This window comes from Microchirus variegatus (assembly GCF_963457635.1).
Source record: "Microchirus variegatus genome assembly, chromosome: 4".
NCBI classification, from domain to species: domain Eukaryota; kingdom Metazoa; phylum Chordata; class Actinopteri; order Pleuronectiformes; family Soleidae; genus Microchirus; species Microchirus variegatus.
In genome coordinates, this window is record NC_139805.1 from 28,859,961 (window position 1) to 28,880,404 (window position 20,444).

The 20,444-nt window shown below is 40.2% G+C and overlaps 1 protein-coding gene across 1 annotated transcript in view; it reads left to right on the plus strand.

Moving 5' to 3' along the window:
• Nucleotides 1–9,833: 9,833 nt before the first annotated feature.
• The window catches only part of rhpn1 (rhophilin, Rho GTPase binding protein 1), a gene marked incomplete at both ends in the record, with an annotated part of 28,459 nt that continues 17,848 nt past the window's right edge, over nucleotides 9,834–20,444 (plus strand). Inside the window, 3 exons of the mRNA XM_083888278.1 lie at nucleotides 9,834–10,161; nucleotides 13,083–13,136; nucleotides 15,400–15,628. Of these exons, the coding sequence (XP_083744404.1) occupies nucleotides 9,834–10,161; nucleotides 13,083–13,136; nucleotides 15,400–15,628 (611 nt within the window). The remainder of the gene's footprint in view (nucleotides 10,162–13,082; nucleotides 13,137–15,399; nucleotides 15,629–20,444) is intronic.

The window sequence follows — 20,444 nt, forward strand, 5'->3', positions numbered from 1 at the left end:
TAATAACATTCGGGTCTGATTTACCCTATCACAGTGGGGTGAAGTGCAAGGACTGGAGTTTATACCTTACATTGCTCGCTGTGGTAAGTATAGACAGAAGTTAACGATGCAGGTGCCTTTTGTAACCCAAACATAACCACGTTCATAACCAGGAAAATGGTTTTCATTACACTCATTCCCCACATAAATGCCAAAATATGTCAAAGAAAAAACTGAATTTTGTTGAAAAGAATGCAACTGAGCATTTAGTTGAGGAAAATCATTGTTAGGAGACAAGTTTGGTTCAAGTTTTGTGTACTCCTGAACCAGTCGAAGAAGCAGGGAGAGAAACTCATGTGGTTTGTGCGCCATCATTATTTTATTTACTTAAAGGCTGTTAAACCACTTCCCTGTAGTTGTTGTAGTCAATCTTCTCTGGCTGTATAATGACATGGAGGTGCTGTTCACTTCCACACCCCAGCAGTTAGTGATTGGAGGTCTTCAATAACATTATATATTATATTAACTATTATAGTCTAACTCTCTCTCTTTTTTTTACGGCACTCCAGAGCTGTGAGCTGGTGGCTGAGAGCCAGACAACAGGAACAGCTCCTCCATTTCCCCTTCAACACTATCACTATCACACGCCTGTTAGACTCTGGAGGAAGTGATGGCCCCAGGAACACTTCCCCCTCTGATATCTACCCTCAACATGGAGCTAAATAAATAAAAGAGAAACTGCTTTGTGACCAACACTAATACACTGACTGGATTGAGGCACTTTTGGTGAAATACCAGGGGTATTTAAAGTTTCGGGTTTTATTGTTGTCTTCAGCTTTTTTTTCTTTCTAATGCCAACAATAGTCAGAGACCATCTAAATCACTCACTTTGTAGTGATCATCACTACTAAATGCTTAACCCTAACCCAAAAAACCAAGTTTGTGACAACCAGCCAAAATGTCGTCACTCCTGTATAAAAAGAAATGTTTGGTCCTCACAAAGACACACATACAAAAACACACACACACAGGCAGGTTTGTGCAGCTATTCTTCCTAAGACTCCGGACAGCATAAACAAAGCATTATCCCTGACCTTAACCATAACCAGTTAATATCTTAGCCTAACCTTAATCTAACCACAATTCCTCAGAAATTAGATTCTGCCTAATTTAGGACGAGGTTTAGGTCTCCATGACGTCTACTGGTCCTTACAAGGTCAGTGGTTTTGCCAGAAATGGTCTTAAAAAGGTAACACACACACACACTCACACAGAGTGCTGCTGAGAGCCTCTCAGTTCATGAGACTTTAGATTGGAATCTGTGGTCTTGCTGGATTGGACAGATGTTCTCTGTTCCCCCGTGGAATCAGACAGGAGGAAAATTGAAATCCCAACCTTTGGACAGGCAGATATTTAAGGCCTTGTCAGAGTGAGATAGTGCCGAACCCTCGTGGCTGAATCCATCACTCTCTCTCTCAACCAAAGCTTCCTCTTTAAATCAAGAGATGTGGAGAGCAGATAACATATAGCAGGGGGGAGTTCCCCTCGGAGAGTAATCGTTTTTAGGTGACGCTATTTTATACACAATCAGACGACAGATGGAAGAAATAATTAACGGCTTCGCTAAGAAGAACAAAACAATGAGCCAAATGAGTCATCAATATTCATTGTGAATTTAAAAAACAACAAATCAGACGCTTTCATATTGGCTTCACTTTCCAGACTAGCCACTTTATTAGGTACCCAGTACAGGGCGCCTTATATAAAGGCAGGAGTGAGACCAAACCTGGTTTGGTTTTCTGCTGCCTGTAGCCCAATTGTTTCAATTTTTAAACCTGTCTAGTAATACTTCTCTGCGTTCTCTGGGCAGAAATTGCCATTGACTGGATATTTTCACAGGTTTGGACAATTCTCTGTAAACCCCAGAGATGGTTTTGTATCAGCATTTTCTAAAATAGTCCAAAAACGATGCAGAGTTCAGAGTCACTTCTTTTCATTCTGATGCTCGGTTTAACTTTCAGCAGGTCATCTTGACCACCTACCTTCCCAAATGCATTAACTTGATCTCTTGTGATTGGCTAACTAGATATTTGTGTGAACAAGCAGTTGAAAATGTGCACCTAATAAAGTGGGCTAATGGGTCCCGGCAGGGCTCGGCCTAAATCATAATCAGCTATTACTGCTTTTACAAAACATCATTTTATCGTATCATTCCACTCAGCAAAGGCATAATCGACACCTGGCTGCAGAATCATCTGCTTATTATCATAGCTCTACATTACCACAAACAATCAATGACGTACATACACAACACACATGCATAAAATGCATCACATTCAAATGATAATGGTTGCTGCAGCCATCATTGTAATGAATGTCTCTGACGTCTACACAGAGGCTGAGATCCAATTTGACTCCTATTCCTGGTTGTGAGGTCAGCGACGTTGTCGTGCGGCAACTTCCATCACGCTGGTAAAATTGTTAAACAAATGTGATTGCCCCCCCTGAGTAAAATTTCCATTATTGGATATCTGTCTTCTTCCTGATATCCTGTTTGTGCTACCTCACTCTTTCAGCCCCCGCCCACCTCTGTGGTTGTCCTGCATCAGTTGGCAGAGGAGGAACAGTAAATGCCACCAGATGAATCCCGGCCTCAGAGGAGCGCGTCCTCCCCGCTCACCTTGAGGAAAACCCGCTCTGAATGACACGCGACGTCAACAACGACGACGACCACCGCAAGGTCAGATGTTCATCCAAACGACTATGGACCACTATCACCATGGTTACATAATGGCTACAAAAACAACAACAACAACCCTTTGTCCTGTAAGACGCTGACAAATAGCATCGGTATGGAGAATGACACAGATGTCACTTTATGAACAAATAAAGTCAACTAATCTTATGATTAATTGAAATGTGGTGAGACAATTTACAAGGGTCTTTGAATGCATTACATTAGTTGCTCCTCGTAGCTCAGCAAACAGGTTTAATGCGCTGGAGTTTAGAATATGAAATGTACTTTTGCTTGGCGTGCCCACCCCTCATTGTGAGTTGAGTTTGACAAAGTTTAAGATCAAGAAGCCACCCTCTGATTGTCTATACTTCTCCCTCTGTTACTGAACAGCAAGCCCAGGCTCTTCACGCTCGCCATTTGTGATAATTAAATTTTCAGAGAGCAGATTTTGTCTTTCTGACACATTGAGGGGAAGCTGTGAAAAAGACCATTTTCCCCATGACGACGTCTGAGGAGGACGAAGCAGGAGAAAACTAATGTGTTTCATCAGGGGGTGTGGGGGGGGGAACACAGCCTGGGAAAGCCTGTTCAAAACAATACCATTTGCCACAGGTTTCCATTATCACATCTGTGATGGAGGACATTGTGAGGGGAGGGGAAGCCCACAAACAAAATGTTTTCTACAGCAAAAACCCATGAAAGAGAGAGCTGTGGCTTTTTGTGTCAAGCTTCATACACGTTTACTGCCTGTGACTGAATTGCAAAGTCTCGTATTAACGAATCAAGAAATTAGATTGTTGTGTCGAGGTGATCAAAAGAGACAGGTACCCTTGGAGTCCAGGAGGAGGGGAGAGCACGAGGGGAATGCATTAATGTGGTATTGATCACAGTGACAGTACTATCAACTGAGATGAACAGAAAGGTCGCAACCACTCGCTGAGACTTTACCTGACATATTCACCTCTCTGGACTATCGGAACACAATTGATTTGATGTTGTCTCCTAAAATTACTCCTAAAAACTATATAACCATACATACATATAACCATTTCCTGTAGAAATGTGGTAAAGTCTAGACTCACCTGGTTCTTTCTCAACATTCTCTTCACAGAAAAACACCAAGTACTGGGTCAAAACCGCGTGGTGGACATGTCTCTCGCTCCGTCTCCTGTAAAAATCAGCAACAAATCTTCTGTCATTTGGTGTCAATCTGGTCTCCAGCTGTGGTTTGTTACATAGAACAGTTTTTTTCTGTTGTTTCTAAAGTAACTAAAGCCTTTTGTTTCTAAGAAGAAAGTCAGCTCACTGTCAAAGTGCATCAGGACAAATGGATCATTTCCTGAATTTCAAAAATTCATGAAAATTATTCCTTAAGAGGTTTACAAATATTTTCAACAGATCCTTGTTCAGGGTGATGCCGACTATTACTGTGGAAAATGTCAAGTGATTCCAAGATACTTTTGTTTTTTTGAAGAAAGTCAGCTCACTGTCAAAGTGTATCAGGGCGAATGGATCATTTCCTGAATTTCAAAAATTCATGAAAATTATTCCTTAAGAGTTTTACAAATATTTTCAACGGATCCTTGTTCAGGGTGATGCCGACTATTACTGTGGAAAATTTCAAGTGATTCCAAGATTCTTTTTGTTTTTAAGAAGAAAGTCAGCTCACTGTCAAAGTGCATCAGGGTGAATGGATAATTTCCTGAATTTCAAAAATTCATGAAAATTATTAACTCCCTGTGCCAGATGTGCTGCACCTCTGGTTCAGCTGCGAGACAGACGCATCTGACAATTAACTCACACACTGACAAGCGTCGTTCTCTTCATTGCTCACTGTGAAACAGTAATTAGCTCAAGTCCTACTGGAAAACCACACAGGAGCTTATTTAGGAAGACGGGGCTGAATCTTAACGTTTAGGTGGAAAACCGAATGTATCTGACATTTAGAGTGAAAACAGATCCATGCTGGTGTGAGGTTGGAGATGTTGTTAGTTCTCCTCATATAAAAGTCAACTTCCAATTAATCTCAAATCAAATCCCAATTTAATGGCCATATTTGTTTGTTTTTAGATCATAACAGAACAGCGATGTCCATTTTTTTTAGATTAATCTCCTGATGCAGTAAAATGATCTGATGATTATTGGATGAATGTAGCCATGCTGGTCATCAGATTATCACAAGAGCTACATCCAATCCAGATTTGGTGCCTGTTGCTGCTTGAACAGGATTGGGAATACGAGAAGCAGAAGAATAGTATTAGACAGATGTCAGTCTAAAATGTCTTTCTTTATTTTTGCTGAAATTGTCTAACCACAACAAATCATATTCCTTATAGAAATTCCACCCTGGGTGTTTGTGTCATTACTTTCCAAATTAAAAGGCAGGCTTCGGTGTAAATATGAGATGTCCCTTTGACCTCCACTTTGAGGAGGATGCCTTGGATTTGATGGAGGTCCTTGAAATACATCAAGCCAATTTCATTTCATTGGAGGAAAATCAATAATGGCCTAGTGTCCTATTTACCTGCACAATATCCAGGGAGGAAGGCAGGAGCAGATGAAGGTTGACCTGCTCCTGACATGATTTCACAGATACCGTCCACAATCTATACAGTTTTTTTTTTAGACTAATTTTAATGCATTTAAAATTAAGTTTTTCTGCTTTTTTCAAGGATTGAGTATTATAGTTAAAATATGAATCTTCTGCCTCTGACTATGGGTCTTTTCAATAAGCTAATCAAGTTAACCTTTAGATCACTTATTTTGTGACCTTTAGATCACTTATTTTAAATACTGTGCAGCCAAATATACATAAAATCCACAGAACTTTTTAACCGTAAAATGACAAAAATCATTTGATAGTTTTTAGGTATCACTGTAAGGAGGGGTACCTGTTGAATATTGAGATTTTAGACATTTCCCTGGTAATTGTTGGAGATTAACCCATGTTTTTTGGGATTGTTAAGTCTTACAGTTTGGCATTGTTTGGCTTGATTCTTGTGTCGGACATCTTGCTCATGTCTGGCAACGTTGCGTAGAGTACTAACCTCAGCTTGCTTGTAAACTTGCCAGAGAATGTACTATAAATAAGTACCAGGTACTATCCAGCAGATCCATCTACTCCTCAGCAGAGAATTCTTTTTCCAGTTATTCACCAATTTAATTTAGCAATGTTAGCAGATACAGGAATAACAAGCGAAAACGCGTTTGGCTTACATGATGTTACTTCCCAAAACACACCTATGAATAATTCAAGATACTTTACTTTTTGCACTTTACCCTTATGTGCTTTAGATCTTTTTAAATAAAGCTCAAGTGTAAGTGTGTATTGGTGTGTGAAAAAAAAAAATCACTTTTCATTCACGGTGTCTATGAGGATGAATGGGAGACGAGCTTAGTTCAGACTGCGGGATGGCAGAATATGGAGGGGTGGAGGATACGGAGAGGTGGAATGGAGCATTTGTCTGGCTCGGGTCATATCTGATTAAAGTATATGATGAGTCCAGTATTGAAGCGAATATTCAACAGACAGACGCACAGATAGATAAGCCTGAGCAGCAGAGACAGAGGTTCTCTGTTATTCAGCAGGACTCCATTACCACGACTGTCACAATCCCTGCTGATTAACACGAGAAAGAGATGGTTCTCTGTCCCTGTTTCTCCATCTGTATCTTCCCCCTCTGTTGTCCCAGTTTCCATTCCAGCGAGTCTTTATTCATCATACAGAGCCTCATCAGCGTCGGGAGGAAAAACTTTTGATGAATTGTTCCCGTTAAACCACGGATACTTCCGTTAATTTGGTTACTTAGGCTTGATTAAATACTTGCTACTGTCAAAAAGTTAATTAATTAAACGGATTACTGCGGCTTTGTGGGCAAGGTTTAAGAAATGAAATGTCAGAACAAGACATGTCATTTCTGTTTTATACATTCAAGCTTTCATTTTATGGTGTCGACAAATAAATTAGACGTGTTTTTCAAGTTCAAAATGCTGATAATTGACTTAATTTAACCTAATATGCATACAATTAGCTTGGTTTAATGAGACGGTAAAATGTGTAAAAACCAGATAATCTTGCATTAAAGCTCATATTTATTCTCCTTAATAAGGTATTTAAAGGTGCATTATGTAATAAATCTAAAGCAACTGGCCATAAAATCCTATGTCACAGAGACTCAGGAATAATGTTCATATAACAAACTGAACTCACCAACAACAACAGCACAGACAAAGTATTTGCAAAAAAAAAAAAAAAAAAAATGGGTCGTCATAAAAACATAATAAAATAAGAACTTCGGGAACCACTGCTACACAATATCAGCCCATTAGTGACACATTGACACTTTATCACATGCACAGTAGTGTTTCAAAATGGAACACAGCCACTCCTGTTTCCAGGTCGAGTTCCCAGGAGGAAGAAAAGCTATTTCACAACACACTGTGCCCTGTGACATTTTCAACAATATGTCTGGTGTGTCGCTGCTCACACCTGCCTGATTACTGCAGGTCACTGAGGATCACGGGCACACGGTGATGATGGGTCAAGGTTCACAACATCTGCTCTGACACGTGCTGGACCAATCGCATCAGGATTTTGGATTTAGTGCGAATATAGAGTTGACTTATTTTCCACGTTGGAGATGCTTGATGCTAAATGACAGCCAGGGCCATTTCTAGCTGTTTGGGGGCCCTATGCGAGATACTATTTGGGGGCCCCTATTTTTTCAAACTCAAGGTAGAGATTCCTAACTTTTTCATATATTCTGTGATGATGCAGCTGCAGTTTGTTACATTTTAAGAGGAAAGCAGGCTAGAGTACATTCACAAATGCAACATATATGTTCTTGAAAAATGTTTAATATAAACTTTAAGGTGGCATAACAAGGTGGCATAACATAAAACAGTTTTAACCCACGATTTAAAAACAGTAAAAAAGAAATGACTAAACTTACTTATAAATAAATATAATGGATTATAATGGGATTTTTACCTGATTACCCAACGAACACTTACATGCTTTGCAAATATATGCATAATGAATGCATGCAATACATGCAAATAAAGACAGGTACTTTTAATTCTCAAAATTATAATAAAATATGAGGCTGAACTTGCAGCTTGGGGGCCCCCTGGTGGCTGTGGGGCCCTATGCAGCTGCATAGTCCGCATATAATAGCAAGAAACGGCTCTGATGACAGCTATTTATCACATTTAACAAATGCATCATAGAACAGCAGGATCTGAAGCTGTAAACACTCTTTTGTGCATCAGTCAATCCTTAAATTAAACACGGAGATAAATCCCAGATCGAGTCTGACTGTAAACTGTATTTCGTTTTTTGTGATTTATGATGTTTGGTTTTCTGTTAGGGACACAGCGGCGGATTAGTGGTTTAGCGCTGTTGCTAAACCCAGTTTTCTGCATGGAGTTTGCATGTTCTCCAGGATTTTCCCCACTTTTCACCCTATGTCAGTTGAGATTGGCACCAGCAGCTTCGTGACCCTTGTGTGGACGATAAAGAGGTAACTTTTCTGTTATCTACTCTAATTGTTCTGTATGTGTCTTTGTTTATCATGCAAATGGACCAGGTCTTATCCATCCATCCATTTTCTATCACTTTATCCTCCACATGAGGGTCCCGAGGCTGCTGGTGCCAATCCCAGCAATTTAGAGTTTCCAATTAACCTCTGCATGTTTTTGGACTGAGGGAGGAAACAGGAGAACCCGGAGACTTCCTTCCATCTCTCACCATAACATACTATCAATACTCAGTCAGACGATGAGATCCATTTTCAAACTGAAATAAAAATAAGTCCTCTTCATTTGTGACAGCTGAATCCCTGAAGGCCACGGTCGTGTGTCTGTATAGAGTGACTCAGGATGCTGTGATTGATCGGTTGGTGAGAGTCCAATACATTTTGCTCTGAGCCACTGTGATGTGATCTTAATTGAGTCTGGTTCATCTCACCAGGAATAAAAAAAAAAGAAGAAGAAGATGGAGTTGAGAGAAAAACACAGTCCTCAGATTCAGAGAGTTGACAGAGAGGTAAGTGATGGCATTTACGCTGGTGGCTCACTGTCAGTGATGTCTAACAAAAGAGGTGGGGACATTTTTTCTTTTTTTGGTTTGGTTGGCAAACATTGACATTTGTGCTGCACCAAAATAGAGGCCATGATTATTCTCTCACCTTTTCTTAACATCTTTCTTCTTGTTTCCGTTTTCATATATCTATCATATATCTCAGACTAATTGCTCATAGGAAATGGCTCCTGTTCTGCCAAAATAAAAGGTGACAACTCCTCAATTTCTTTAACTCTGAGGGAATTAATGAGGTCCCGTCATCAGTCACAGTTTGGTTTATCCAAACCAGATTTGGAGAAAGACGTGAACCCACCTCAGGCTGCATTTGATGTCGACAAGAAAGAGCGAACAAGTAGTTTTCTGAGACTGTCCCACCAACACCTGACATCAGCAGTGGTGGAGGAGGAGGAGGAAGAGGAGGAAGAAGAATGTTGTATCCTGACTCTGGCAACCTCACTTCATGAATGCTGTCTTCAGCAGGGACAGGACGGATCTCTACGTGTGCAATTTTCACCATCACCGCACAGCTTGTGAAGGACCAGATTATTTTATTCCTTTATCCAACATTCAGATTTACGCCTTTTTAAGGTCGGGGAGGATACAGCTGATCTGCTCTGTGCTGCGTTTCTTTCCTTGATGACACTGTAGGATCGTGTACTCTGTCACAGTGTGTGTTTATTCCACTTTTGGAGATGACTGGACGCACGGGATTTCTCTTTTACCCGTGCGTAAAAGCCGCGCATCTCGCCGTGTACGTACGCTTGGAGCAGGAGGGACGCGGGCTGTGGAATCCCGGGAAACCTGTTGGATTATAAACGGAATACACGTCAAATATTTGTCACAAGACGGGATTTTGAAGGCTTTGCTGTGTTCGAACCTGGTGCGTATTCTTGGTGGATGTGTTGCGCTCCTGTGACCCTGCAGATTCACACTCCTCTCTGCAGTGACTCCGCGGTCAAAACAAAAACAATGTTTTCATGCAACACCAGTGCCATAAAGGACTGGAGCTATTTCTTGTCTCAGATTTTGCCTCTGATGAACAGAACTACGGGCTTGGTCAGCATCGACAAAGCGGAGGCGGCGACGACGACCACGATGGTCACAGCTCTGCAGCCGGACGGCGCCTTGAGCTCCAGCAACCCGCCGCTCAACTCCAACCACACCTCGGGTATGGAGCACGTCTTCCAGTACTCTTACTCCGAGAGTGACCTGCTGTTCACGGACTACCGGACACCGGAGCGGGACTCGATGCCGCTGCCCAAAGCGGTTCTCTACCTGGTCGTGGCGGCGCTGGTGGTGGTGGCGGTGGCTTACGCGATAGTTGGGCACCTGGTCAAAGATGTGGTTAATGACTTTGTTGTCGGTATGTGACCCATCCGCGGTGTGTGTGTGTGTGTGTTTTCTTGTAGATGTTGCTTTGTGAGGACTAACAATCGTACAAACCCATGCAGAGTGAGGACATTTTGGGAAAGTGGGGACATTTTGGCTCCTCCTCGGGCTTTTGGGGGGTTGGTTAGGGTCTAGTCATTAGTTGTGGTGGTTAAGGTAAGGTTAAGTGGTGAGGGAATACATTATGTCAATGAGGGTCCTCACTTCGACTGCTGCGCAAACGTGTGTGTACTTGTATTTCTTATCTCTCCAGGACCTTCCCTGGCATAATTAAACACTGACCTTGTCAGGACCAGTAGTCCTCATGGATCATGGAGTCCAAAACCTGGTCCAAATGAGGCAATTTCTGAGGAACTGGTTCATTTTAAATCTAAATATCATGTATTATGGTTAGACTAAGGAGTAGGAATAGGCATTTACTAGTTATGGTTAAATTTAGTGATAATACTTTGTTTGGGCTCTTCAAATTATTGGAATTCAGTGCAGTGTCCTCAGAAGAATAGCTGCACAAACCTGTGTGTGTGTGTGTGTGTGTGTGACATTTTGACCTTGTGGGGACATTTTATCAGGGTCCCACAATCAAAAAGGGCTTTTTCAGGGTTAAGATGTCCTCACTAAGATATAAAAACAAGTTGTGTGTGTATTCCCCATGGAAACCTGCTCCTAATGAGGGAGATTTTCCACATTCCTGAGGCCCTGATTTAAATTGGGATTGTGCTGTGTATTATTTGGGGTTAGAGGGGGTTATAGTTACATTTTTGGTTTAGGGATTAACTGGCTAGGATTAAGGGTTTGTGATGAGGCTTTGGTTGGACTGTCCAAATGAATACTGTCAATGCAGTGTGCTGACAAGTACAGTTGTACAGACCTGTGTGTGTGTGTGTGTGTGTGAGGGAGAGAGAGAGAGAGATTGAGTAAGGAAGAATGAATGTTGTGAGGATTAATGCTTGGTTTAGATAGATAGATAGATAGATAGATAGATAGATAGATAGATAGATAGATAGATAGATAGATAGATAGATAGATAGATTTTAAGGGAAATCCTCAAAGCTATAGAAATACAAAGGGATCTTTGAAACACACCTGAAGCCCATTTAGGTTCACTCTCTTCAGTAACGCAAAGACTCTATAAATATAATAATAAAACATTTAATAATTGAACATGTAAACACGATTAATTGGAAAAAGTGAAAAGTAAACAGTCAGGGAAACATGATCCTGAGTAATTTTTTTTTTTTTTTTTTTTTTTTAAGAACCCTTTAAGTCCCGCAAGGGGAAATTCAATTCTGCAGTGAGTTAGTGAACACACACAGCACACAGTGAGGTGGAGAACATGCTAACCCAGAGCAGTGAGCTGCCATGCCAGTGAGCGGCGCTCGGGGAGCAGTGAGGGGGTTAAGTGCCTTGCTCAACAGCACTTCAGCTGCGGACTGGTCTGGGATTGAACCGGCTACCTTCCGGTCTTAATTCCGGTCACAATTTGAATGCAGATGTGCAGGAGTTTCCCTCCCATCAGCCGATGACCTTGCGAGGGAGAGACATCCTGAAGTGTCTCAGTGAGAGAATCAGAGGTCTGCTGGGTTATTTTCCCCCGTGTTTGAACAGCTTCCTATGAGCCACTGCATTATGAATTAATGACTGATACAATGGGTTTATCTTTAGGGCACAGTGTGCTTCTCGTAGAGCTGACTTGTGAACCGCCTGTCGTCTTATATCAGGTGGTCTCGAGTCCGACATTCTTCATTCACATCCACTTGTGCGGTGCAGGGGCAGATCAGGACAGAGGACAGTATGAGGTGATACACTTGACCTCCAAATAGATGGAAAACACACTCCCATGATTGCATTTTGTTTTTTGTATTAGTATTTAAAGAAGCAGTCCTTGAATTGGATTTATTCTCAAGTGGCAAGCAGGAGTTTGGCCTGCATTGTTTCTTACAGAAATGTATAAGTTGAAGTGGTTTTAATGTGTTTTAGAGATTCAGTTGTTTTCATATATTGCTAAGAAACTGGGAATTGCAGGTATTTAGTTTAGGATAATGATGACGAGGGCTGAAAAATACCATTTTAGATTAAATATTGTCCTAACCTACATCATATTCTGATGTAAAAAAGAAGAAAAACACACAGATCTGCACAAATATCACACATTATATGTTTTTCAACATTTATTTTTTATGTTTTACACCTTTATGAAATGTACACGTTGTTCTATGACTATTTTTTGACACTTGAAACAGCAGTCCAACACATTTTGTAATTGCAATCTTTTGGATACAAAGTGAGATTTTGGATCATGACAACACGTGAGAATAATTTTACCAAAGGTTTGAGTTGTCAAAAATTGAATCAGCAATGTAACAAAGTCAGGGGGTGCCTTTTTTTGTCAAATAATCTTATTAATTAATCGATAATAGTGAAACATAGTTCATTTAAAGGTGCATTGTGTAATAAATCTAAAGCAACTGGCCATAAAATCCTCCTAATATGTCACAGAGACTCAGGAATAATGTTCATATAACAAACTGAACTCACCAACAACAACAGTATACAGCCAAAATATTTGCATTAAAAAAAATCTTTTGCAGACTGCAAATCATGTTTATGTTTTGAAATCATGTTTTGGCCTACCAATCATTGCAGTCAGTAGAGTCTCAGCTGCCGAGCAACCACGGGTTGCCAGTTACATCAGAAAACGAAACTTAAAAGACCTCGGTATTTTGAATTTGAATGTAGTGACTGTTTTTGGCCACATTCTTACATATGGCGCCTTTAAATACAATACAATAAGACATATTTCATAAAACAGTGCAGTTTTTTCCAGGTTTTAACAAACACACTGCGAGTCTGTGTCCCATTTGAAACGTGGCTTTTTCTCCTGCTCAATTTGTGCAGGTGGAGGCCGGTCGATCGTTGCAGAGGGCGATGGCGGTGAAACCAGTGAACCAGGTAAGAGGAAAAACAAAGCTCACACAGGTCACAGTCTGCAGCACTTTGCCTCTCCTAGCTCTGAGAGCTGAGCTGCCTGCCTGTCGTCACCTCGCCTGACCTTCCCACCTTCATGTGAACAACTTGCAATAATAAACACACACACACACATTTACACAGACTGTGTTTGGACTCGGAGGTGTAAATGTGCCGGGTGTTTAGTCTTGCAGCGTCTGTTTGTGGCAGAAGATGTTGTGCACCTATATGTTGTCAAAAAATCAGAACATTTATCACATGGCTGCATCCAAAACCTGAATAAATGTAATCAGAATAATAAAGCCGCTGCAAAAATAGGGTTTGCTCTGCAGGCTGGACATTTTTCTCTCTGTTTTTTCATGACCGTTCTTCACACTGTGGCGCCTTAATCTCAGCTCCTCATCTGACAGAACGATGATTGATGTGTCCCACTTCAAAAAAAGGAAGAAAAAAAAAAAGGCCTCCACCACACGTGATGGGGATGCACCATGTGACAGACCCTCTTACCCAGAAACAATTTTATGGTGCTTTGCCTCGAATTGAATTACACAGACTAAATCCATCATAGCTGCCTGTCAGGGGGAAGTTTGTAGCCTTGTTTTTAAATACCCAACCTGTTTGATTTTGCTCCTCTGTGTTTGAATGACCCAACCCTAAAAGTGTATGGATTTGATGACCACTCAAACTGGAATTACACAGCAGTTTTTGCCATTGACATTTTCAATCACACATCTTTCATCACATCGGCATGTAGACTAGCAGAGCTGGCAATTGAACCCACATCCTTCCATTTGAGAGACGACTCGCTCTACCACTGAACATCCATCCATCCATCCATTATCTACCGCTTTATCCGCCACATGAGGGTTGCAGGGGGGGATGCTGCACCAATCCCAGCTGACATAGAGTTAGGATTGGCGGGTTACACCCTGGACAGAACCCCAGTCCATCACAGGGACAGATATAGAGACAAACAAGCATCCATTAGGTAAAGTTTCCAATTTCCCTAATCCCTTTTGCATGTTTATGGACTGTGGGAGGGAACCGGAGAACCTGGAGAACATGCAAACTCCATCCAGAAAGGCCCATGTTCCGACCAGGTCGCGAACCTGAGCCTTCTTGCTAACCACTACACCAGAGGTTCTCAAAATATTGATACCTGAGGGCCAATTTAGGAACCCAACATTGGACTGAGGGCCGCCAAAGGAAAAAAAACCGAAAAAAAAACAGAAAGAAATCCCATTTGTAATAATTTTAATGACCAGATTGCAGTTCTACAGTTTAGCGTTAAAGGTACAATATGTAGTATTTATGGGTTTATATAACCCAAAATCCACTTTTTTATACATATTATGTGCTCCTGCATTGTCTAGTCGCTGTATAATAGTTTTTGTTTCATTTTCGTAGTGTTTCAAAAAGTCATGTAAAATAACATGACCGCGGACCGCGGTTGCATAGCCACTGTTAGCAGCGAGACGCCATGTTTCTACGGGAGCCTGTAAGGACAAACGCGAGAGAACAAAACAAGCGTCTCTTTACTTGTAGCGGAAGTCCCGCCTCCTCTCTCTCCGCTTCGTCTGCTACAGCCGCGGTAGCTCGCCCTCTCCCTCGCCTCACGAACCTTATCTCCTGACACGGAGAAAGACGACGAGGACGACATTTGACCAGCTGCGGATACCGTATCGCTCAGGGAAGGGAGGGGGTGAGCAGAGGAGCAGTTCTTTGTTGTAAATTTCAGCCTCTCCTCTAGATGGCACTATAAACTACTTATTTCCCCTTTAAGTAATATAAGCATTAATATAATAACGCTTTATAATTTACTGGGTAATTACCCAGTATTTTGGCCATTGTTCTTACCTTCTAATTACAGGTTAATACCAAGTAACACATTTCTGTTACCATATATTTACTGGGTAAATAGCTAGTAATTGGGGGCTGTAGCTACCTGCTTATTACCAGCTTATAATCCAATAATACACTAAAATTCACCATATAGAAACCAGTTAAATACCCAGTATTTTTGTTTCCACTTATTGGTCTGTATCCAGTAATGTCCAATAAACATTTAACAAGCTTAGTAGCTCCTGGATTAAAACTATCAACTGTAATTCATTGCGGGCCGCCAGAAATGTTTCTGCGGGCCGCCATTGGCCCCCAGGCCGCACTTTGAGAACCAATGCACTACACCAACTGTATGGCCCTCAATCAACATCAGTTCACTATCTGAATTGTCTTTGCTTCTCTTCAGACTGGCTGCGTGGCTCTCGCCGATTTAACAACCTCAACAAGACCGAGATCAACTGCGTCGCCAACAGCAGGAGCGAGATGAGCGAGCTGGGCGAGAGGCCGCGACTTGTGGAGATGAGCTTCATCTCCCTGAACCACGCTAACTGCCTGAGCGCCAAGAGAGCCGAGGACATGGTGGTGACCATAGACGAGACGTTACCAGACCGACCGCCGGACACTCACTCTGGGACGTAACTGTGTGACTCCCTTTGCCGTTTCGCACCAGAGGTAAAAACAGCGCAGCGTTATTTGCTTGCATTTCGAGTGGATTTAAAAAGTCTAAAAGTAACGGATCGAAGCTCTGTCCACTGTTTCATCAGCTGCAGGTTGTTGAGCCTGAAGGGACTTTAAACTGTGAACCTGTGCTGGAAAACTGGACTTGTTTCCACTGTAATGACTGTAAAGGAAAGTCACAGCTTTTCTGGAGGGAAAAGTCAGAAATTGGACAAATTAGTTGAAGTGCTTTTGGGTTTTTGTCGTTGATCTTTTTTTTTTCACTGAACTTAAATGTGAAAATAGCTCTCTGTTAATGAAACACAGGTCACTCAGTACACATAATCACTGATTATACAATCAGGGTTGGGACTGATGAGATGTCATCAGTGACTGAATCTAATTTACATGAAGTTATGACTAATTAGTAACGTAATCCATTAGATTACGACAAGATCACCTCATATCAATGCTTTTGGATCACTTCTAAATCGGGCATAGCGCCATTCATTTTTCTTTTTTTAAATATCTCGAAACATTTTCAGTAAAAAGGAATTTTTGCAGACTGAGCATTAGCATTTGTGCGTTAGCCAATGAGCTAATGAGTCATCGCTTCCATTCTCAAGTGCGATATCTAAATAGAGAGTTCAGTTTGTGTCAAAACAGCAATAGGATCAAATTCTACCCCACAAAATTTTTTTTTTTTTTAGATATAGAATACATTTTGTTTGTTGAATTAATTGAATCAGTCAAAAAATAATCACCACATGATTTTTGGACGATAGTACTGTTGCCTTAAATCCCCCCAGAATTTGTCTCACACGACCTAGTTACGAGAAACACTTTAAATAAACTGTCATACTTTAAAGATCTTATCAAAAATAAAATAATGTAATCCTCAACAATGTACGTAAGTATAATCTATACGGTTACTTCTTCTTTGTAATCCGATTAGGTAATCCCCACATCTTCTAATCCTGTGTACAGTACACGTTGATCTACACTTACTGTAAAACACACCTCACACGTTCACGAATGCACAAATGATATGAAGTAGCACCTCAGACGACACAGGACGTATAAACATAACACTTTTGGGGTTCTTTTGTGTGTGTATTTAAAAATAATAACAATTCAATATAAGTGTTTTGTAGTTTCATATTATTAGCTTGACGTGAACAAGTGCTAAATCACCTGACTGCAAAAATCTGATATAGAAGCCATGGAGAGAGAGAGCGGAGTCATTTATGTTCTTAAAAAGCTTATGATTTCTTGGTGGCATTTTGAACTTTTTTTGTTTATTGTGAAAACAGCTTTTTGTCTAAGGCCGTGGTTCTCAAACTGTGGTACGTGAACCACCAGCTGTACGCGGGCTTCCTCTAGTGGTACTTGAAGGTAAATCATAAATACTCTGCCTCCTGTGAAAGGTCTGTTTAAATGAAGTTGATGATAATGGTGTTACTTTAAGAGCTCGAGATTTCCTCAGATTTTACTTGGTATAAAACAAGTTTGAGAACCACTGGTTTAAGCCTTTGTTTACCTTTATTTACCTTTATTTACCTTTATTACCTCACTGTTAAGGGCTACGTGAAGCTGCTGCTGTGTCTGTAACGCCAGTCAAATGCTACGACCAATGAGGCTTTATTTATTTTCTTTGCATGCAGGCATTTCAAAAAAATGCACCCAAGAGGATGCGAGGGAATAATGTTTGTTGTTTGTTCCTTGACATTGCTGCTGTCAATCACTTCCATCCTATGGAGGACTAAACCTGACATAAGTATAAATAAATGCATAAATATATAAATGCATGAATAAATAAATAAATAAATACTGGAATAAATAAATAAATAAATGCATAGATAAATAAATAAATAAATGTATAGATAAAAAAAATAAACAGATACTTAAATGAATAAATGTATAAATAAAAGGTTTACATGTATTTCTACATTTCTGCTCACCTACATTTATTTCTGTATTTTGGTGTCCATATTCTTTTTGTGTACTCATTTATGTATTTATTTATTTATGCATTTATTTAAGAATTAATTAATTAATTCATTCATTCATTCATTTATTTATGTCAGGTTTAGTCCTCCATACCATCCTTAATAAATAGTCATGGGCAATGTGAGAGTTAACTTGTATTTTATATTATTATATTTCATTTATTGATTATCTTCTTTGTTCATTAACACGTTTTTGATTTTAAAACTACTCACCATCAATGAACAGGGGAAAAAAAGCAGAAAAATCTTAGAATACCTGCCCGTTTAATTTATAACAAGAATGTTAATGTAAATATATAGTCGAATCACAATGTCCCATTACTTTTTCTAAGCAGAGCAACACTTCAAGAGAAATATCCAGTTTGACTATTCACTATCTTGCATATATCCTGTGCCGGTGACGTCATTTGTTGACAGATACTGCACAGTATTGATCCGGGGAGTGGAGTCTCGTGGTATCGAGGTCCTGCCGCCAGCCTGACCAATCGCAGTCTCCGCTAACTATCGTGACGTCTCGCCATGTTTTGATTGTGTCACTGAAGTAACTGATTACAGGAGACGGCTCTTCAGCCAAGGTTGCTCAGTTTCCCACAGTGTCGATACAGATTAAAATCCCAGATTTGGCCCTAACTGCACAGTAACACAGACCTATATGAGATGCAATCAGATGCTTTGTTTCAAAGCAATACAGACATTTTGTTTTAGTTATGTCTAAAAATGCCATTTTCCCCATTTGTTTGTTTCTGGATCTATATCTGTCTTGAGTCATAACTTTTATATCCCCCAGAAGATTTCATCAAAATCTGTCCTTGAAAATGATGCCCAGTCCCTTGAGACTATGGGGCTTTCACTTATTTGGGTTTCGCTGCTTGGCAAACACATGACCTTCATAGTGGAGGTAATAACCAAACTTCTAACTTTAGTTTTTATATTGGTTCATGTTCCTTCTCCTGAAATAAATAGACTGAGGTTTGTGACCTATTCTGCTGCCAGACACCAAGAAGCAATCCAAATACTTTCACTTATTAATATAAAGTTAAGTGGTTTTTGAAGAACGCCTGATGCCGACAACATATGAAATAACATCCTAGTATAGCGTTTATAGTTAGGGTTGTGGTTAATTATAGGGGTAATGGTTAGGGTTAGAGCAGGGGCCTCAATCTCCAATGACCAAATGAACTTCTAGGCTGGTCAGTCAAACAGTTTGGGGTAAAATCAACTGTGGTGTTGTGGTGGGCGATTTCAGCTTAGAATCATATCTTGATCTTCCATCATGATATTGCAATAAAAGCATTTATTGATGATTATTGATCATTATTTCAAAGATAATTGTTTTGGTATAGAATGACATATACTTCACAGAAATGCATGTTTATGATGCAAAATGAATCTATAAAGAACAAAAACAGGCACAAATCAGAGGTTAAATCAATAATATCATGGAAATTGCACTTCAAACACTAGATAAGCTTATATGTCATTTATTATTCAATATAATAATACATTTACATTTAATAATGTGATAAATATCACAGAATCTATTAATGTTTTAAAAAGTATTGCTAAAAAACAGCAACCAGTTCTCATTATAACTTGATAGTTAGAGTGTGAGACTTCTGGGTTAGAGCGTCTTGAACATGGCCACAACTACAGAACAAAGACAAAAGAAATATGGAATATGACCCAATTCTCTTCTTTATACTATACTGCTGAATAACTCATCACCATTTCTCACACATCTTCTATGCACAAGCAAAGCATGTCCCTATAAACATTTTTAAAATCTATACAAAATTCAACTTTTAGACCTGACTCTGAATTTAAATTCACAGTGTCGGTGACAGGCAGCGTAAAAAAATGTCAAAGTAAGGTCAAAGAGACAACAGAATACAAATGTTGATGGAAGCGGTGTCTTCCTGAAGCAATAAAACGCAAAGGTTACGTTTCCTTACATCACACAACGAGGGAAAAAAAGACACGGATTCGCTCAAATTCTGTTTTTTGTTTTTTTTTATTATAAACCCAACCAAATCCAGCAGGTGCAGTGAAGTGGTGTAACATGACCTTGAGGATGCTCGCTGCTGCAGTGTGTTTTCCCTCCTGTACTATCACCCACCCTCCCTCCCTCCCTCATCAACTTCACAGTCTCAGAGGTTCTTCAATGCAGTGACCAACTGCTGTGAAGGACGCGGAGGGAAAATACTAATGAGCACGGACACATGGCTCACATGTCTAATAACATGCGAGGGGTTGGAAGAAGTCTGTGTCGTGAATTTTAACCTGTGCCTCCACCAGAACGAACAACTTAGTCAAACTCTTCTGAAAGAAAGTGGAAACCAGTCGTGACGTCACCTATAAGAATCTATAAGATCACCATGTTGTTTTTTTGCAACCAGATCATCTATATTTTCCTATTTTCCTGAGACATTTAAAGGCTCCATATGTAAGAATGTGGCCAAAAACGGTTACTACATTCAAATTCAAAATACCGAGGTCTTTAAGTTTCGTTTGCTGACGTAACTGGCAACCCGTGGTTGCTCGGCAGCTGTGACTCTACTGACTGCAATGATTGGTAGACGTCGGTAGGTGGCGCCACATGCAGAAACATGATTTGCAGTCTGCAAAATATTTTTTGAATGCAAATATTTTGGCTGTACTGTTGTTGCTGTTGAGTTCAATTTGTTATATGAACATTATTCCTGAGTCTCTGTGACATATTAGGTTTATGGCCAGTTGCTTTAGATTTATTACATAATGCATCTTTAACTCTTTAAAAGTGTTTAAA